General features: G+C 38.6%; 1 protein-coding gene across 1 annotated transcript in view; it reads left to right on the forward strand.

Annotated features, from left to right (window-relative positions):
* Positions 1-17,224, forward strand: part of GPR158 (G protein-coupled receptor 158) — a 286,570-nt gene extending 269,346 nt beyond the window's left edge. The window contains exons 8-11 of the mRNA XM_043480390.1: positions 4,293-4,431; positions 8,426-8,531; positions 11,870-12,016; positions 12,770-17,224. Of these exons, the coding sequence (XP_043336325.1) occupies positions 4,293-4,431; positions 8,426-8,531; positions 11,870-12,016; positions 12,770-14,248 (1,871 nt within the window). The 3' untranslated portion in view covers positions 14,249-17,224. The remainder of the gene's footprint in view (positions 1-4,292; positions 4,432-8,425; positions 8,532-11,869; positions 12,017-12,769) is intronic.
* The last annotated feature ends 4,482 nt before the right edge of the window (positions 17,225-21,706 follow it).

Here is a 21,706-nt window from a genome sequence, read left to right on the forward strand (position 1 = left end):
ACTAACAATGAAAAAACAGAAAGAGAAATTAAGGAAACAATACCATTCACCATTGCAACAAAAAGAATAAAATACTTAGGAGTACATCTACCTAAAGAAACAAAAATAATTTTTAAATGTGCTAAGAAGCATAAGGGCTTCCCTGGTGGCTCAAAGGGTAAAGAATCTGTCTGCAGTGTAGGAGACCTGGGTTCAATCCCTGGGTTGTGGATATCTGCTAGAGAAGGGCATGGCAACCCACTTCGATATTCTTGCCTGGAGAATCCCCATGGACAGAGGAGCCTGGTGGGCTACAATCCTGGGGTCGCAAAGAGTCAGACACAACTGAGTGAAGAAGCACAGAAGAAGCATAAAACATTATTAACACAAAACGCCTTTGCAGCATGGCAAAGCAGAGGATCACAGCTTGAGAGTCGTTTGTACTTTGAGGTTGCTTTTCTCCAGCCCTTGTGGGTGTTCTAAGATCACCAACCTGGGACATCTTCAGTGTCAAAAAAATAATGTCATTTCTCACTCCTTTGCTTGACCCAGACCTTTGGAAAGATAACTTGAAATTACTTTCATTATGGTGTATTAATTTTTTAAAGGTTATGGTAGTTAACTGTTAAATAAAATGTTATTCCTTGTAGATTAAAAGTGGAATACCTCAGTTTTCTAAAAGCCCTATTTGAATCTTTAAATATAAACTCAATTCCCTTTTTAACTATACCCATGCCTCCCATCAGTCGTTTGCCACCAGAAATTATTTTCTAAAGCAGAGGCACAACATATATTTCAACTCCCATGAAATAGCACTGCAAAATTTGGTAACATCTGCATATTTTCTTTACTGATTGCAGTGCTGGTCTAAAGTTAATTATATGAAACTGACTTTTTTTCCTCAGCACAACTTTTATAAATTACATTTAGTTTAATTGGTACTTTGAGTAATAAATTGTTTTTCTGCTGGAGCATATTGTTTGATATTGCTAATGAAATGATTTTAATGTTCAGCTTAGCTGTTTGGAGGAATCTTATTTTGTCTTGTATTTTTAAATGTAATTTTTCATTGTAGCACACTAATTAACTTGATAACTACTTTCCTTTTTTTAAAAAAAGGTGTTTAGTATGACATTATATAAAAACACTGCTATAAGTGGCCAGAAGATAAAGTTTTCATAATTCAGTTTTATGTGGATCCTTCAACTGCAGCACATTTTTGTACTAGTGTTATTTAATAATATTTTGTATTCATCATTCTTGAGTGTCAAGTACCACACACTTAGTGGCCCATCAGTAAGTATCATTTGCCTTTATTAATCATAATGCCAGTATGATCTTTAAATTGTGTATATAGATGTTAGATGGATCTAGACATCCATCAGTGTTAAGTGGAGTGGCAAGGTAATAGAAAGCCTGTATCTCTTAAATACATGAAACTGATATCATTTATATTCATTCAATTCAACAAATATTTATTAAATCTTATCCATGTGTGATCAGTATCCTTGCTATCATCTTTGTGGGCAAAGGTAGAAAAAATAATTGAAAGACTCAATTCTTGTCCTGAAAAATATCATCACAGTCAGGGCTCAAGACTCCATGAACAGTTTTCTCCCACTTATATATTGTGTGGCATATTATTCTCTGCATGGTGTGGTATGGATAGTTGAAAACCGTAAGAGATTAGAGGAAGGAAACTTCAGTGTAAGTTAGAATCATGGCTGAAGACCTAGGGATGGAGGTGGGACCTGAATTGAACATCAAAAGATTGGTTAAAACTTGGAAGTGTGGATGAGAAGAGATTTTGTGTGTGAGTAATAGCATAAACAAAGACTCAGAAGCAAGAATCTTTGGAGTGTTCAGAGGACAGTGAGTCTTCCTGGGTCAGCTCAGAGTTCATGTTGGGGAACTCTGGGAGTTCATGTTGGTTGTATAACATGAGGTCATAGAGGGCGAGAAGTGCCAGGCCAAGCAGTTATAAAATAATAGTGAACTACTAAAGATTTCTAAATGAAGATACAAGCAGTTCCTCACAAGAGCTCACCTGAGGGTCAGACACTAGACAGGAAATCAGGGTCTAAGAACTACAGGAGCACAAAAGAATAAGGCCAAGCAATGGGGCAGCCAACAGGAAGCCCTGGGGGTAAGAAAGTCTTGAAACTTTCTGACAAGAAAGTCATCAAAGTCTTGAAACATGTCTGCCCTGGCAGGAACCCCTGTAGTCTTTCTTTGGGAACAGAAATTAATTCCAGGGTCCTAACTAGGTATGAATGAATCTTCTAAGGGAAATATTAATACAGATCAGTGAACCCAAATGGAGATCTGGACAAATCCTGATATGATCAAAGTGGAGTTTTAGAAAAATGAACTTGTCGCTGTTATAAAGAATGAATTAATATAGGGTGAATCCAGGTTTAGATGGGCAGTTGATATGTAAGGAGTAAATTTATAGGAACTTAGGCAAAGATTGTAATTGTGGGCATTGAGAGAAGTGATACATATGAAAAATAAGTCTAGGTAGAAATGTAGCAGTGAAAGGTGACTCTGAGATTTCAAACCTGAGTGAAGAGGCAATAGTAATACCATGGTCGGAAGTACAAGCCTCAGGAAAGGAAGCTTCCCATGAAGACCTTTTCCCAGTCCAATAAGCTTGGCTAGGAAGAACATTCACAGACACGGCCAGTGGCCAACATACAGAATAATCGAGACCTCCACTCTCATCTCATGGAGATCTTTGAGTGAGGTTCATTTTCTCTTTGGCTTTTGACCACATCAGGGTTTTTGAGTAAAAATGTGTTTACTTAGGGCTTATTGTTTAAATACTGGTAGAAACTTTAGCAGGTCAAACACCTGGGCATATGGAACTAGAAATCAGTATTTCAGTATGCAAGTAGATTACCTCTAGGTAACGCATTTTGTGAAATGTTTTTTGCTAGTTAGAGCTTTCTTTTTGTTAATTGGGTATTATTGTCCCAGAAGTCACGTTACTACGACAGAGAAAATGCATGGTACTTGGTCAGAATAGGTTAAAGTAACAATGTTCAGTTTGAAAAAAAGAATCAAAAGAGGGACTTCCCTAATGCCTCAGTGAAGAGTCTTGCCCTTGCCTGGCAGTGCTAGAGACATGGGTTCAATCCCTGGCCTGGGAAGGTCCCACATGCCGTGGAGCAGCTAAGCTCCTGTGCCTCATCTGCTGAACCTGTGCTCTCGAGCCCACGGGCCACAGCTGCTGAAGCCCACACACCCTGGAGCCCGCGCTCCACAGCTAGAGAAGCTGCCGAATGAGAAGTCCGTGCATCACAATGAAGAAGCAGCCCCTGCTCACCACAGCTAGCGAAAGTCTGGGCACAGCAACAAAGACCCAGCATGGTCAAAATTTTTTTTTAAATTTCAGAAAGTCAAACGAGATGTTTAACAAAAAGAACTAATTATTTAACATTTGTTTTATCTGACGTCATCCCTATCAGAAACTGTTAAGTGCTTTCTATCCATTATTGGATTTCGTTAGCAAATAACCCCATGAAATATGTACTTTTATTATTCTCATTTTCCAGAGAAGGAAACTCTGATCAGCGGGTTAACTCACGTCAGATAATGCGAAGTTAATTAGGGCTCCAGCCAGAATTCCCCATCAGGTCTAGCGTGACTCTGAAGCCCTATCCTTAATTACCACACTATCTTGTCTCTTCTGGCTTGAGCAAGAGAACAAGGTGATGGTGAATTTCACTAAAACTTTGGCATATAGCCACCAAAGATTAGATGTCTGTCAGGTGTGAAAACCATGATTGTTCACTTATAAAATATGCCACTGCATATTTAACAACCAATTTTCTCACAGTTCGGGCAATGGAGGTCTTTGAGCCAGACTCAGTGTATTAAGAACTTAAATATCTTGAAGCTGCATGTAAATACATTATAAGCCTTTTGCTACCTTGATGACTTTATTGTGACTCAGAGGCTCTGTGAATAGCTTAAACTTAGGTTCGGGATGTGGAAAATTATTTTGCACATTTTAGGAAAAAGCTATTGATTCTCAAAAAAAAAAAAGAAAAATCTGAGATACCAAACACTGTTTAAAAAACTTTTAATTAAAAAAATAAAATATACCTATGAAAAACCTTCTATACACTGAATAAAAATTAAAAATAAACACGGCCTATGTATTCATATGTGAATGACATTTTTGTGTGCATCTATTTCTGTGTGTTTCTATCATAGACACAAAATGCCTGCTAAAGTGCTTAAATTTTACTTCTTCCTTCACCCATAAAGCTAACACCAAATTGTGTGTTTTTCTTTTCTTCTCACAGCTGAATTTTTATTCCTCCTGTGGGGTGTTTATCTCTGCTATGCAGTGCGGACAGTCCCTTCAGCATTTCATGAGCCACGCTATATGGCTGTTGCAGTTCACAATGAGCTCATTATCTCCGCTATATTTCATACAATTAGGCAAGTGATCTGTAGCGTCACAAAATAACTTTTATTTTTCTGATGTGTTGCAGTTTAATTTAAACAGCAAAACTGGATAAGATGCATAATGGAAAGATTTAGGAAGGATAATGTTTTGTACGTTGACTAATTTCTTTGTCAGAGAAATGACAAATGAGTACAGTTTTTTTTAAAAAACTCTGCTGTTCTTAGTTCCTTCTGATGAGCTGTTTATTGCCTTCATTTATTTGAAAGGGAACTCACTGTTATTGTATTACGTTAAACCACTTCTGGGGTTGTCATTGGGTATTGTTTATAGTATGTCATACTTTTTGTTCTGAAGCTATAAAGCAATACATACATACATTATAAAATAGATACAGATAAATCATCTATGATTTTACTCATGTTTATTATGTTAGTTTATACCTTCAAAATCCTAACACTCAGATAACTTACATATGTGAAATCTGTTGAATTCAAAAGCAAAATCCATTCCAAGTTGATGGCTGGATTTTTGTGTGCCGTTCGATTTTTTTCATCATCACACTGTAAGGATGACTTTTCTATGGTAAGAATACATGGCCCTCCGTTTCTTGTTATTCCATATGTCTCTATAGCAAAAGAGTACAAAGAAGAAAGAAAGTGCTTATGAAAAATGAAGAAAATGAAATATACATGACTTATCTTTTGAGAATTTTCACCTGGTTCATAATTGAAAATAAGTCTCTGCAAGAAAATAAAAGGAATCCAATAGTTTGAAAAACAACAAAGAAATGCCATTCAATTACTTGGTATACATTAAAAGTTAAGACACACTTAAAGTAATTAGAAATTTTGAGTATTAGTCTTGGTCCTCAATGGAAAGATAGAGATTAACAAAAGGATGAAAAAGTGATGGTCTGTGGACATTTTACAGGATGGTTATCGTCTCTCACTGTAGTCAGTAATCATAAAATGATATCTTGCATTCAGTTGATATCTGAACGCACAGCCACACTTCAGAAAACAGTTTTAATAGGAAAGATGTTAAATACTTGTTAAAATTAACTTTCTTATTTTGCTTAGACCTTTCCTACAGAGTCCCAAACAGCCCACTAGCTTGACCAGAAGAATCATATAAACCATGAGCTGTGTTCATGTAGATACAAGCTCTATACAAGGATAAGAAGCAATAACAATTTAAATCAGCTGGATTTATCTTGGCGAATTTTTCCTGGAGTGAAATAATATTAAATAAGGCATCCAACATCAGCAAAGATATTTTATATCAATAGGATGTATATGTTCTTCTTATCTACTTAAAATATAAAATTATGTATACATATATGTATGTATACATATTTGTACATACATATATATAAATTAAAAACTATTACTACAGATTATGTACAGATTTGCTATCTTTCTTACCAAACTGTCAGACTGAACAAAAAGAACCTAAAATAAGCTAAAAAGGTTGTGTCTAGAAGGATAAATAATGAGAAAGCATTTTGCTCAGTCAGTTCTAATTCTTTACTTATTTTTAGTACTGAGCAGAAATCTAACTTTTGGGAAAGTGCAAAACTTTTTAAAAGTCTGCCTTTATTCTTAACCTCAATTTTCAAATATTTGTATGTACCTGACTTTTAGACCTATTTAGTTGAAATACTATTTTTTTAAATGAAGCTTTAATACTACTGCAAAATTCAGTTGTTCTTAAGATATTTCTAATCAGAAGAACAACCTAAAAAAAATCTGTCAGTAATTAAAAGCTGATTAAGGATAACCAATGTTAGTATATTTCAAAATTGTTTTTTGGAAGAGTCACTGGTTTAATTCAAAACATACGTACCCATTCTTTTTTCCAGATATTGTCAGGCTAGTTTCAACTTCTGTTGGCATTTGTGATAGGAATTCCTTGTACATAGGATGCTTTTAGACTGTAAATCCATCTCCTCTGATGTACCTGTCTACTCCAGGACTGGCTGTGGCCCCAGAAGATTGGCACTATATTATTTTCAGGGGTACATTTTATATTGCTTCAGTGCTTCAATACTCTTGTCTCAAAGACTGTAACTTTTTATTGAGTAAGATAATCCTATTTTAGCACTTAAAAAGAAATCTTACCTGACCTAGCACAGATGGGATTCCAAAGTATTCCATCCCTGAACACAGTGAATATTGTCATGTTCAAAGCAGGTATGAAGCTACCCTTCTCACAAAGGAATTCAGAAAGATGTTAATCCAGAGAATCTCTTTTAGTTGTCTGTGAAGGACCATAGTCATTCTGCACTTCTGTCTATGTCGCTTATGTCTCCAGACACAGGGAAAAGACTCTCTCTGCATTTTGATAACCCCTGAGCTTCCATTTGACCTTGATTTTGGAGGAATAGGGAGATGGGGGTAAAAATGAGGAAGAAATAGCCTTGATGGAACTTTTATCTTAAATATTAATAATATGTATTTAGTACATTAGTCTTGAATATGGTATAATACAAAAATAAAATTAGCCTCCTCTATTTTTATATTCATATATGTTTATTTCGGGCTTCCCAGGTTGTGCTAGTGGTAAAGAAAGTATGTGTGTTAGTTCTTCAGTCCTGTCCAACTCTTTGTGACCGTATGGACTGTAGCCTGCCAGGCTCCTCTGTGCATAGGATTTCCCAGGCAAGAATACGGAGTGGGTTGGCATATTCTTCTCCAGGGGGTCTTCCTACCCCAGGGTAAAGAACCTGCCTGCAATGCAGGAGACCCAAGTTCAGTCCCCAGGTCAGGAAGATCGCCTGGAATAGGAAGTGGCAACCCACTCTTGTATTCTTGCCTGGAGAATCTCATGGACAGAGGAGCCTGGCAGGCTACAGTCCATAACATTGCAAAGAGTCAGACATGACTGAAGTGACTTAGCACACATGCACACATGTTTATTTCATGATTATATCATAAGCATTCTCTTAGGATTTAGCTTTTCAAATTTGATAATGTATATCATTGAAACAAAATGCTAATTCTCTAATTCCAAAATCTCATAGTTAGCTTTCATGGATAAACAATAGATGGGAAACATTAAAAGAATAATGAGTGCAAAATGACCTTAATAAAAGCAATACCTGGTTTTTGCATGAAGATAAATCCTTAAAACATGAGTTTTAGTACATATTCATGTACCTACTGATTTGTCAAAATATTCCAAAATTGCGAGGACAGATATCAATAATGAATTTTTCCTACACATGTTACTTGCAGGGCCATCCTGGAACAGAGCATTATAAATTCCTCTGTAAGATTTTAAATATAAACATTTTAAATTATTTTAAAATAGTTTGATGCTCTATAAAAACTAAAATTTGTATTTTAATAGATGCGCTTTATACATCCACTATATTTCAGTGTTTAAAAATAGTTAAAAAAGATGTACTTTATAAACCATTAGTACATTCACTTTTCCCATTACATTGCTTACCATATCAGTCTCTGGGATCATTTACTAAGATACATATTTACCCATTTTTTCCTTAGTTCTAATTAATGTTTTTAAATGAAGACTGTTATGATCAAGAGTTATTTGACTGTGTCTTATAATCCAAATTTCCCTGAAATAATCAATTTTTACCCTACACTTCTTTTGAGGAATTCACATGTGTTAACTACTTACGCTTTGCATATTCAACTTACCTACATAGTAATCAAGAAAATGTTTAGCACATTTTATAAGTATATGCTATCTTTCTTACTATTGATAATTTAAGGAAATAAAGAGTTTATGTCTTATGCACTAGTTAGGGTTCCTTAGACCCTTATTCTTCCATGATGAAAATAGTGAGTTAGCCAAAAAGTTCATTTGCATTTTAGTTTTTCCATAAGACCTTACAGAAAAACCTGAAGGAACTTTTTGGCCAGTTCAATATATGTTGTAGAAACAGCAGTATGACTTCTTACTTCCTTGCTTTTACTGATACATTGAGGAAAAGCAAGTATCATAGTGTTTCAAGTAGAGATCTTGTTGGGTTGCTAATGTGGTGAATTCTCATTTCAGATTTGTTCTTGCCTCAAGACTTCAGTCTGATTGGATGTTGATGCTGTATTTTGCACATACTCATTTGACTGTGACAGTCACCATTGGGTTGCTTTTGATTCCAAAGGTATTTCTCCAACATTCTTTTCTCTTGCAAGACAGTTATTTTAAATGAGAATGAAATTGGTTCTTCTTTGAAAAATATCTGGCAATATAGGCAAAAGGTGGTGTGAAGATTTAACATGCTGCAGTATTTTTAAAACTCAGGAAACTATTAATAGGCATCTCTTTTCTTTGGAGATTCATTAAACATCTCACATAATATTTAACTACCTTAGTGTCTACAAAACCGTCATCATCCAGTTCAGTCCTTTTCCAAACATTTTGCTATCTATTTATGTTTTAATTATTAGGGCTTCAAGGTGGCCTTTCATTGTAGCTATAACCTCAAGATCATTTTTAAACAGAATTATCTTTTTCTACGAATACTCTTATTTGGATTCATATTCGAGAAAGTGTTGTGTTTTAATCATTCAGAGAATTTTTATGTAAATAGAAATAATTACAATGTTGTATAAAAAGGATCTTCCTTAACAATGAGAGATTCTGATAAAGACTTATCTAGGCAGCATTCTGAAGTGGAGGAAAGTGGGCCAGGACTCAGAATACAGGGATTCGGAACTCATGCCCCACCCCGAGCTGACTGTGTAATGTAGCGTCAGCCAAGACTTTTCATCTCTCTGAGTTTCAGTTTCCTCATCTATGACATGATAACAATAAGTCTGCTTGGAATAAAATTATGTCAGAGCTTGGGGGAAAACATACATATTATCATCATTTTGCTTTTTTACATTTAGAAAAACAAAATATTAGAATATTATATAGCTTTATCAGTGTCCTATAGTATAACATTAGCCAAAGTCAGAATTGTGATTTCTTTCTCTACCTCAGCTCTCACAATTAACCGAAACACTGAAATTTGGCCTGATTGAAAAGGCCAAGCGATTTTAAACAGAGAGGCATGCCTAATTTCTTCCTTACTTGAATGACATCAAATAGTCATAATTTTTGTGGATATGTCTGTTACTGCAGTTTATCTTAACCATTTTTATACTTTGTATAATATGATTATATTTTTATTAGATGAGTGTATACTCAGACTATTGATTGATTGATTCGATAAATTGTTGTTGAGCTCCAGAAAGAATTGAAAGAATATGTTCATAAAGAAATTTGTTTTTGATGTCTCTTACCTTGATTGTAGTGAGGCATCATGGGTGTTTGCATATGTCCAGACTCATCAAATTGTAGACATTTAATATGTGCAGTTCTCCGCATATGAATTATATCTCAATAAAGCTGGTTTAAATTTTTTTCCTTAATTTTTACATGAATGTTCATAGCAGTATTATCCACAGTAGCTCAAAAGTAGAAAGAACGCAAATGTCCATCAACTGGACAACAAAATGTCAAATACTCACACAATGAAATATTATTCATCAATTAAAAGAAATAAAGCACCGATACATGATACAAACCTTTAAAACATCATTCCAAATGATGGAAGCCAGATAAAACAGGCCACATATTATATGATTCCATTTATGTGAAATGTAATAGACAGCTCTAAAGAGACAGAAAGTGGATGAGTAGTGCTATAGGCTGGGGAAAAGAGGGGCTTGGAGTGACTGCTTAATTTGTTTAAAAAGGTTTCTTTTGGGGGTGATGAAAATATTCTGGAATTAGATGGTGGTGATGATTGTACAACCTCAAGAATATACTAAAAAATACTGATTTGTATAGTTTAAAATTGAGAATGTTATGATATGTGAGTTATATCTCAATAAATAAGTAATTCAAAACAGTTTTGAGGTGCTTTCTTCAATATCCTAGAATAAGAGTAATGAACAGACCTAAGTCTGTGCTCTCATGGTACTTATATTCTGGAGAAGGAGAGAAGGAAATGGAAAAGACAAACAAAATAAATGTTTAACATAATATTTTAGATAGAGATACATGTTAAGGAAAAGTCAGAAAGCAGGAAATGGAGAATACCTGACAAATTATTGTTTTTCAAGCTCACAATAATCTCTAAGACTTTGCTCAAGAAAAATAATTCCATTCTTATAAGTAATCTCCAGCTGGTTTAACTAGTAGCCTGTGAGATTTTGGAGGACTGGGGTCTATTTTCTTCATCTTTGTGGCCTCAAGTTTATGGCACATGTGGTTCCCACAAATATACATAGAAGAGTCAGTGGGAAAGTTCATCAGTTTCTGTGGTTACTCAGCCAGTCCCAAATACAAAATATTCATTATTACTTAAAGAATTGCCATTTTACCTATTATCTCCAATTTATGTTCACCTGCCTAGCTGAATATTTGAACAACAGTTGACATTAAAACATCTCTGTGTTTCTGTGTCAAAGGGCAGTCTATTCATTTTTTAAAGGAATATTTCACCTGATGGCCAGCTGAGAGAAGAGAACCCATGTCCAATTTTCACAGGACAGTCACTTGTTTTATTCATTGTGTAAAGTGTGGCTGGATGCTTTAGAGTCTCTCTGTTGCCATCATTTACCCAATTCCTTCTTTCTTACTTCTGCACTTGAAGAAGAGTAGAGACAGCAAGACTACATGAAACTGAAAAATGTCCAAAGACTCCATGAAGATAATTAGAATATACCAAAAGGTGATGAAGGAGGCACTTGAGAATACTGATGAGCTAGAGGGAAAAAAAAATCTGTTATTTCAGTGATTCTTTGCACTTTTAAACTTAGACACCATCCAGCCCAAGCCCTGTAAGCTAAAAGGATCACCGTGCTCCTCAGAGGTGGCCCATGTGAAGATGGCCCAGTGAAGATCTCACTGACAACGCAGTCAAGGCTAGAATTCAGATCTCCTATCCCCTCAGTTTTGAAAGTAGTTTGTTTGAAACTCTGTGTGATGGACTGAAAGTCACAGTCCTGTGATCATTCCAATTTGTGCCCATAGATGAAATATAGCCTACTCTGTGTGAAGTGAAATGACACCAGAGAGACCCCACTGCTGGGAAAAAATATTCCTGTTCAGTTGCCAGTGGGTCCAAATTGCTGCCTTGAGAGTACAGTGTACTCAGAGTACCCTCAGAGAACCTTTCTTTGGGTTCTTCTACTTATTTTCATTTTCAAAATGCAAATATCATTGAAGAGAAATAATGTGAGTTAACCCTGGGAACCTGGAAAAAATACAAGAATGTAAATAGAAGTCAGAGAGGGAACCAAGTATTATTAACACCTCATTCTAAGGATTCTATCATGTAACAAGGATAACAAAACAAAATATGGCAGCAGATCTTTTGTAAAGAGTTCAGTGAATGAATTCATCTTAACTGAGGAAATGATGTAACATTAGAACCTTTAGAAAAATTATTATGCCGTGTCCTCCAGTGGATTAATGTCTACAGCTCGTATTGAATCTCTGTTGCAGTTTTCACATTCAAGCAATAACCCACGAGATGACATTGCAACGGAAGCATACGAAGATGAGCTAGACATGGGCCGATCTGGATCCTACCTGAACAGCAGTATCAATTCAGCCTGGAGTGAGCACAGCTTGGATCCAGAAGACATTCGGGTAACACCAGCATTTCTACTTTTCTGTTTTAGATTAGGCCCATTCACACATCATACATGTGTGGGCAGGTGTTCATATGTTCTTCTTTGTGTTACAGAACTTGTGTGATTATGTAAGGACTGAAGGCATCACATGCAGAGTTTATCCAGTTCTGAAACATAAAATCACAGTATAAGTTAGACCACATGGGCCAGTGTTGATCATCTTAACTGACTTAAGCTGCCATGATGATAAACTGGTTATATGTCCCATGATAATGGTTTAATGAGATCTTGCTGATGGGAAGGTAAATAGACCTGTGAGCAGAGAGTGTGGATTATTTAAAATAATCTGTGACAATATGTCAGCATTTGGAGGAAGAAGATGCTTTTAGTATTTGATGGTCAGTTGTACAGTAAAAACCTAATCTAACATTAGGTGTAATTTTATCAATGGCTCCATGATGCTTCCAGTATTATTCAGGAATAAGGTTTTATCAGTAGATAACAGGCTGTGTTTTGTCATAGTCCAGGCTGTTCACAAGTTCATGCAGTTCACACGTTCAAAGCGTCCATGAAGCAAGTGCAGAATGCAGGGGTTCGGGTCCTAAAGTGCAGACACTCTATGAAACAAGATACAGAGGAGTCAGGAGAAAGTTGAGGAGCAGAGATGTTAGGAAGAGCTCCGTGTATGGACTTCACATTACAGTAGGGGTTATTCGCTGGCTGAAATGCTACATCTCCCATCACTTTGAATCTGCTCTTATTCTGGCAGGATGAGCTGAAGAAACTCTACGCCCAGTTGGAAATCTATAAGAGGAAGAAGATGATCACGAATAATCCCCACCTTCAGAAAAAGCGGTGCTCCAAGAAGGGCTTAGGCCGTTCCATCATGAGACGGATCACCGAGATCCCAGAGACGGTCAGCCGGCAGTGCTCCAAGGAGGACAAGGATGCTGGGGAGCATGGCTCGGCCAAGGGGGCTGGCGCAGGCAGGAAGAACCCCCAGGAGGCTGCGGGTGGCGCTGGGAAGCCCAAGGAAGAGTCCCTGCGGAACAGGGTCTTCTCACTCAAGAAATCGCACAGCACCTATGAGCATGTGCGGGAGCAACCAGGCGGCCCGGGCAGCCCGCCCGCCCAGAGCCGGGAGGAGGAGGAGGCTACAGACAACTCTGTGCTGGGGTCTCCGGCGGGAGCGAACCGACCCCGACCCCTGCAAGAGGACAGCCAGGCCGTGTCCACTGAGTCCGTGCCTCTGGTGTGTAAGTCTGCCAGCGCCCACAATCTCAGCTCGGAGAAGAAGCCCGGGCCCACCCGCACCTCAGTATTACAGAAGTCCCTCAGCGTCATTGCCAGTGCCAAGGAGAAAACGCTTGGATTGGCCGGCAAAACCCAGGCAGCCTGCGTGGAGGAGCGGGCCAAAGGCCAGAAGGCTCTGCCCAGAGAGAAAGAGACAAATAGAAAATACTCCAATTCAGATAATGCAGAGACTCAAGACTCTGCCCCCCAAAACTCCAGTCAGTCTGAGGAGCCAAGAAAACCCCAGAAATTGGGGATTATGAAGCAACAAAGGGCCAACCCCCCCACTGCCAATTCAGACCTGAGCCCAGACACCACCCAGATGAAGGACAACTTTGACATTGGGGAAGTGTGCCCCTGGGAGATCTATGACCTGGCCCCTGGGCCTGGGCTTTTGGAATCGAAAGTTCAAAAGCACGTATCGATTGCAGCTTCTGAAATGGAGAAAAACCCCACTTTTTCCTTAAAGGAGAAATCTCATCCCAAGCCTAAGGCAGCTGACCTGTGTCAGCAGTCCAATCCGAAGAGCGTAGACAAGGCCGAGGTGTGTCCTTGGGAGAGCCAAGGTCAGTCCCTCTTTGAAGAGGAGAAGTACTTGATGTCCAAGACTCAGGTTCCCCTGGGAAGAGCTCAAGGTGAGAACAGCGGCCAGCATTGTGCAACCAGTGTGTGTGCTGGGCAGTGTGAAGAACTGCCTCCCAAAGCTGTAGCATCAAAAGTGGAGAATGAAAACCTCAACCAACTAGGAGAGCAGGAGAAAAAGACATCTTCCTCTGAGCGAAACGTGCCTGACTCCCAGAACTCAAGGAATAAATTTCAGCCACCTTTAATGTCACGAGCTGAGGTGTGTCCCTGGGAGTTTGAGACCCCAGATAAACCAAATGCTGAAAGAAGTGTAGCTTTCCCTGCCTCTTCTGCTTTAAGTGCAAATAAGATAGCAGGGCCTCGAAAGTAAGAGGTCTGGGGTACTTTTAAAGTGTAGCATCCCCAGGAAAAAAAGGAGAAGGAAGAAACGCTGAATTTGATATAAGATAGAAGATACAAGGATCAGAAATACCCATGAAGTATTGGTCAGTCGGGGGAAATAGGAAAGACAGGAATGGATGAGGGTGTAGGGAGACTGGCTTCAGTGAAGAAGTTAGACTGGCCAGGAAGGTCTTTCCCCAGGGCACACTGGGAAAATCCTTATACTTCAGCGTGTTTGGGGGAAGTAGACCTCAATGTCTGCCCCTGATCAATACGTATTCTTGGGACTTGGAAGATCCCAAGCAAGGAAAACCAGAAGACACAGAAGAGGTACAAGATTTTGCAAAGGAGAAGAAGGTATCGGTGTCTATGCCCCAAATTCTAAGTAGCTGACTAAAAAGAACTTACTTTACCTATTTAACCTTGATAGCACTGCTAACTTAATGCATCCAAAAATCCCTTTTATATTAATGATGGCTCTCATTTTCTTATCAATGTCTGTTTCAGTACCTTGTTGTGTCTCATATTCAAGCATTCCAGATTGTATAATTTTTGCAAATAACTTTGATATTATGTGACACAACACATTTATGCAATCAGCCACTACTCAATTGTTACTGCAACTTACAGAAATACCCGCTATCTATCAACTTTAGTTGATTCTTGAAGTACAATAAGCTTTCTTTGGCTTGGAAAGCCATAATTGTTATGATAAAAAAACCTTTTAGTTTAGGCTGTGATTTATATATTGTGAATTTGGATTTGACTCTATGATTTCACATCATGGTTTGTTATACTGTCTTCATCAGGGTCTTTTTTTTAATACAAGTTGAGTGAGTTTTGCACTTTTCCTGTGAGGACGCAGAAGCTTTATTAATATTGGAGATCAAGTGGTCCTTCTTAGTCACACGTCTCAATAAGTTAAGGACAACTTATCTATTGTTTGTTCAAAGTCAGAGATAGATAATGCCTTCATTCCAATTAATTGTCCCTTTTAACTCTTAACAGTATTTCATACTTAGCAGCATTTCGTAAGGAAGGAAGAAGCTAACAGTGAGAAAAATATACTGTGCATTATTATTACCATTGGAAAGCGAAGCCTCTAGGAATGACAAGAGAATTCCTGGACTGCAGAGCCAGGGAATTTGCCTTGAAAACAAAGACAGAAAGGGAGCTCCCGTTAGCACTTTCAAGGGATTATATTTTTAAAGAGAGAAAATTATTATAGCATCAAGACCATAATATGGATATATTTTTATTATGCATACTAAATATATAATATTTTAAATTACCTTAAACTACTTATTCTCATAAACTCTTATTCATTACTTCAGGCAGGGGTAGAACTTGCTGGCTCGAATCCCAAAGAAGTTTATAACCAGAGCTACTCAAAGCCTATGAGGGCTCTTCATTCTTCCAAACTCTGGAAAACTTCCACGTCCTGCAAATGGCCTAGGTGAGCTACCAGGCTCAACATTTCATATGTCAGGTTTATTTGCAAGGTGAAACAGCCCCCACTCCCTAAAGCGTACTTCATCAAATGCATTGCATTCCACCCTGATCACCTGGCATGGAAATCCGAAGCTGCTGATTTAGCCCTACTGGTGTGATCATGCAAAGAGATCCCCTCGCAAAGCTCAGTCTCATTTTCTTTTAAGATGAATCACTTGAAAATAGAACCCTGACTTCCTTTTTCTCACACTAAATACTAAAGTACCATGGCTTGTTGGGCTAGGACATTCACAGCCTAAGGAACTGTTTTTTCATTTTTCTGAGCAGCAAGGAGAAACATGCTAGGGGGATAGAAGATGAGAAAGGGGAGTCCAAAAGTAGATACAGGGCTGTTCTTAGGATTACTACACTCAGTAGAAGAAGAAAACCAGAAATTCTTATTCCTCACCAGAATTTTCTCAGTGATTTGTCTTCAGGGTTAACAGGCATTGCCCCATTTTGCAAAGCTGTGCATAGATCTTCCTCACCCATTTGCTTGCTTCGTGCATTACTCAGGATGGTGGGGTAGGTTTGAAGAGATATAGAAATTCTATTTGTTCGTGCTTTCTTCATGCATTTCCTTCTCTCCTCCCTTTTCAATCAAAGCCTATCTACTGGGTGACCTTGGAAGATGACTCCAAGGTAACAAGTTGTGAATTTGGTTTGGAGCATCCAGACCCACCTACTTTTTTCATTTATGTACAAGATCTGTTAGCACTTTATTGACTTTTTCAGAAATAAGCAGTCAGGCATCAATGACTTTTCATTGCACTTCAGGATGACCCTGCTAGAGATGTGGCCTAAAGAAGACTTGCCAGGTTCTACCTTAGTACAGCCCATAGATTCTCCTCCACCAGCATCAATCAACGACAGCACCTGGGGCATTCCCCTAGCCTTTCATTGCTATTACTTATGACCAAGAGAAGCTTAAACCTGCAACCCTTAAGGTTATTTTCCCAGGTTGATAACAGTAAGCGAGTGAAGAAACTCTATGAAGTTCACAAACATTTGCTAGGTTGTCCTTCTCAGTGCATGTTCAGGCTGCATCCTGTCCTTGTTTTTAAGCCAGGGTTTATAAATAAGTAGATTTATACCAGTCTTAATAGAACTGTATATTTTATGCAAGAGTTCAATGCTTTACGACTTGAATTATAACCCAGCCCATTGTAAACTTTGGTGGCCATATGGATTTGACACTTGACAGTTCTCTTGTATTTGCTTCCTAGGTTTCTGCATGCAAGTGATGACAGGTAGGACTGAAAAAACACTGCCTTTGACTTGTAGCATTTAGCAACCCAGAGTTGTAGAGTCAATAAAGCTGTCAGTCTCTTCACTTAATCTGTGGTTCTTCTGAAACTATTATCTGAAACCCGCAGCATCTCATCATAAAATATTTGGTAAATTTATGTTGTGATGTGTTACAGCATGTAAATACTTATAACTTCTCTGCAATAAAACATTTATATGAAAGTGATTTGGGATGATTTGTGTGTTCATCTATCAAAAGTCAAATGTATTTCACCTCACTGACTTTAGGAGGAATTTTGTATATCTTGGGCTTTGGTACACTTACACACATGTATCCCCACCTTACCTACCTGTAGGAATGTATCATTAACCAAATGTGGCCTCAGAGCTGCGGGTAATCATTTGGACCCAGTAATACCTGTTAGGATTAATGGTTTTGATTTAAGAACACTCTTGCCAAATAGAAACTAATTCAGATAACTTTTTAAAATGTTTTTAAAGATTTTTTTGGACATAGCCCATTTTTAAAGTTTGTATTGAATTTGTTATATTTAATATTGCTTCCATTTTTATGTTTTGGTTTTTTGGCCACAAGGCAGGTAGGATCTTAACTCCTCACATGTAGGATTTTGGCTCCCCAGCCAGGGATCGAACCCACACCCACTGCAGTGGAAGTACAGAGTTTTAACAACGGGACCACCAAAAGTCCCTCAGCTGGGACTTTTTTTTAACTGAAATATAGTTGATTAATAATGTGTTCATTTCCGGTGTACAGCAAAGTATCTATATATACCTACATGTAGATATATATGGGCTTTCCTGGTGGCTCAGTGATAAAGAATCTGCCTGTAATGCAGGAGACACAGGAGTCCTGGGTTCGATCCTTGGGTCAGGAAGATCCCCTGGAGAAGGGAATGGTAACGCACTCCAGTATTCTTGCCTGGAGAATCCCATGAATAGAGGAGCCTGGCAGGCTACAGTCCATGGGGTCGCAAGAGTCAGACATGACTGAGCATGTACACAGAGCCATAAATTGACCAGTTCAGTTCAGTTGCTCAGTCGTGTCCAACTCTTTGCAGCCCCATGGACTGCAGCAGGCCAGGCCTCCCTCTCCATCATCAACTGCCAGAACCTACTCAAACTCACGTCCATCACATCAATGATGCCATCCAACCATCTCATCCTTTGTCATCCCCTTCTCCTCCCGCCTTCAGTCTTTCCCAGCATCAGGGTCTTTTCAAATGGGTCAGCTCTTTGCATCAGGTGGCTGAAGGATTGGAGCTTCAGCTTCAGTATCAGTCCTTCCAATGAATATTCAGGACTGATTTCCTTTAGGATGGACTGGTTGGATCTCCTTGCAGTCCAAGGGACTCTCAAGAGTCTTCTCCAATACCACAGTTCAAAAGCATCAATTCTTCAGCCCTCAGCTTTCTTTATGGTCCAACTCTCACAGCCATATATTACTACTGGAAAAAACCATAGCTTTGACTAGACGGACCTTTGTTGGCAAGTAATGTCTCTACTTTTTAACATGCTGTGTTGGTTGGTCATAGCTTTTCTTCCAAGGAGCAAGTATCTTTTAATTTCATGGCTTCAGCCACCATCTGCAGTGATTTTGGAGCCCCCCAAAATACTCTCACTGTTTCCTCTGTTTCCCCATCTATTTGCCATAAAGTGATGAGACCGGATGCCATGATCTTAGTTTTCTGAATATTTAGTTTTAAGCCAACTTTTTCACTCTCCTCTTTCACTTTCATCACAAAGCTCTTTAGTTCTTTGCTTTCTGCCATAAGGGTGGTGTCATCTGCGTATCTGAGCTTATTGATATTTCTCCTGGCAATCTTGATTCCAGCTTGTGCTTCATCCAGTCTGGCATTTCGCTTGATGCACTCTGCATATTAATTAAATAATCAGGGTGATAATATATAGCCTTGACGTACTCCCTTCCCAATTTGGAACCAGTCTGTTGTTCCATGTCCTGTTCTAACTGTTGCTTCTTGACCTGAAAACAGATTTCTTAGGAGGCAGTTCAGGTGGTCTGGTATTCCTCTCTCTTTAAGAATTTTCCACAGTTTGTTGTGATCCACACAGTCAAAGGCTTTGGCATAGTCAATAAAGCAAAAGTAGATGTTTTCCTGGAACTCTCTCGTTTTTTCAATGATCAGCGGATGTTGTCAATTTGATCTCTGGTTCCTGTGCCTTTTCTAAATCCAGCTTGAACATCTGGAAGTTCACGGTTCATGTACTGTTGAAGCCTGGCTTGGAAGATTTTGAGCATTACTTGGCTAGCATGTGAGATGGATATAGTTGTGTGGTACAGAAATAGAATGATAATATATATATTATAATATTCTTTTTTATATTCTTTTCCACTATGGTTTATTACGGGATACTGAATATATTTCCCTGTTCAGCTACCTTTTTAAATTTAGTCAACAAACATACCAGGCCACCTGCTAAGTAATGATGATGATCTTCAAATGAACCAGAGCTCTAATAACACTCAGGTCCATAAGAATATTCCAGTCCCTGCTATGGTAATACACAGGAGAGTGTGCCTAAGTCTTGGAGCCAAGACTGGTTTAATAGGGAGGCAATATTCACCAGGCTGAAATTCTGCAAAGTATAAGGTCTAAAAGGAAAGAATTAAGTCTAGAAAGGTAATGGTACACAACGCTCACCTTGCTTCAGATTAACTACCATTGTATCCTTTAGTTCTGGAAACTCTCAAAAAGCTTTATATGGGGTGTAATCGAGTGGCATATTAGAAGGGATAGTTAGGGAGTCTGGGATTGACATGGACACACTGCTATATTTAAAATGGGTAATCGACAAGGACCTATGGTATAGCACAGGGAACTCTGCTCAATGTTATGTGGCAGCCTGGATGGGAGGGGAGTTTAGGGGAGAATGCATGTATAATGTATGTTTGAGTCCCTTTGCTGTTCACCCGAAACTGTCACAACATTGTCAATTGGCTATATTCCAATAAAAAATGTTTTTTAAAAATTTAAAAGAAAGAAATGATTTGCTCCCCCACTGATAGGGAGCAGCCCAGAAATGTCCTGAAGTGGGACGAGGCTAGAGGCAGATGGATCAGTTAGACTGTTATGAGAGTTGAGGGCCTAAGGAGGAGAGGAAAAAAATATTTGTTATTTCATCAAAATAGCATCTTCCAGTGGGTTTGGTGGTGGTGGTATAGTTGTTAAGTCGTATCTGACTCTTTGCAACCCCATGGACTATAGTCTGTCAGGCTTCTCTGTCCATGGTATTATCCCTGCAAGAATACTGGAGTGGGTTGCCATTTCCTTCTCCAGAGGATTTTCCCCACCCAGGGACCAAGCTTGGATTTCCTGCAGTGCAGGCGGATTCTTTACCAACTGAGCTACCAGGGATGCCATTCCAGTGGGTTTACGGTTATTTTATGCTCACAGGAAGCTCAAAAAATTAGAGTAACTAGATATGTCGAGTATAAATGTTCCTTCTAAGTTTGTTGACATTTTGGATAATATCGAATGTTTTCAAAGCCCTCTCTGAAGATCAGTGAACCTCAATATCCTCTGCTCATGAGAAAATCTGGATGCCAGGTTCATGCTACAGGAAACCTTGATATTGAACTGGGCTGGGAAAGGAGCAAAGGGCTTGCCTAGATGGAGACAAAGTCCTGCCTGGACGTTGCAGGCTCTGAAGCAGCTCCATGAAGAAGCAGGTGTGGCAGGCAGTCAGGGGAGGGAGCTGGATCCACCCTCTGCCTGTATCACCTTTCCTTTAAATGGCTGCTGTGTGGCCTTTTCCTATCTCTGTACACAATTGTGTGTATTCTGTATACTCTGGGTAGTTACATGTAAGATCAGTGGTTTCAGGTCTTCATATGTTATATGGTATATGTTATATATTATACAGTATATACTATATATCATATACCATGTATGTATATTGGCTGTGATGGGTTTTTGTTGCTGCGTGTGGGCTTTCTCTAGTTGTGGCGATCAGGGGCTCCTCTCTAGTTGCGGTGGGTGGGCTTCTCATTGTGGTGGTTTCTCTTGTTGCAGAACACGGGCTCTAGGGTGCTCAGGTTTCAATAGCTGTGGCTCGCAGGCTCTAGAGCATAGTCTCAGTAGTTGTGCATGGGCTTAGTTGCCCCACAGCAAGTGAAATCTTCCCAGACCCGCGATCAAATCCATGTCCTCTGCATTGGTAGGTGGGTTCTTAACCACTGGGCCACCAGGGAAGTCCAGGTTTCAGGTCTTTGGATGATTCTAAAGTGCTTAAGACAAAAGCCATCTGGGATTAACAAGTCATGGATGTCAAGTCTACTTGTGTGATAAGTAAGAAAGAGCCTTTGCATTATTTATTGGAAGTGCTTAGTTGATGGCTGTATTATTTTTCTTATACACCATGATAGTCTTGATTTTTTTGTTGTTCTTAAATTTAGAAACTTTTTGTTTAAAAAACTTATCCAAGCAGACTATTACTGTCACAGATTAACTTTGTCACCAAAGAGGAATCATGTCAAACTCTTGTTCTAAAGCAATGCAAGTTAGTTAAGATTTTCTTTATTATTATAGCATAAACCATCCTTTCCCCCTTGAATAGTTATCAGGACAGAAATAATGTCTTTCTAATTTTGGTTATTTTCTCTTTAAACATGTGTTTCTTGGAAAGTACAAGGGAACTCTTGGAATGCATTGTATGTTTTAATTCAGTA

Source organism: Cervus canadensis, chromosome 10, assembly GCF_019320065.1.
Source record: "Cervus canadensis isolate Bull #8, Minnesota chromosome 10, ASM1932006v1, whole genome shotgun sequence".
Taxonomy (NCBI): domain Eukaryota; kingdom Metazoa; phylum Chordata; class Mammalia; order Artiodactyla; family Cervidae; genus Cervus; species Cervus canadensis.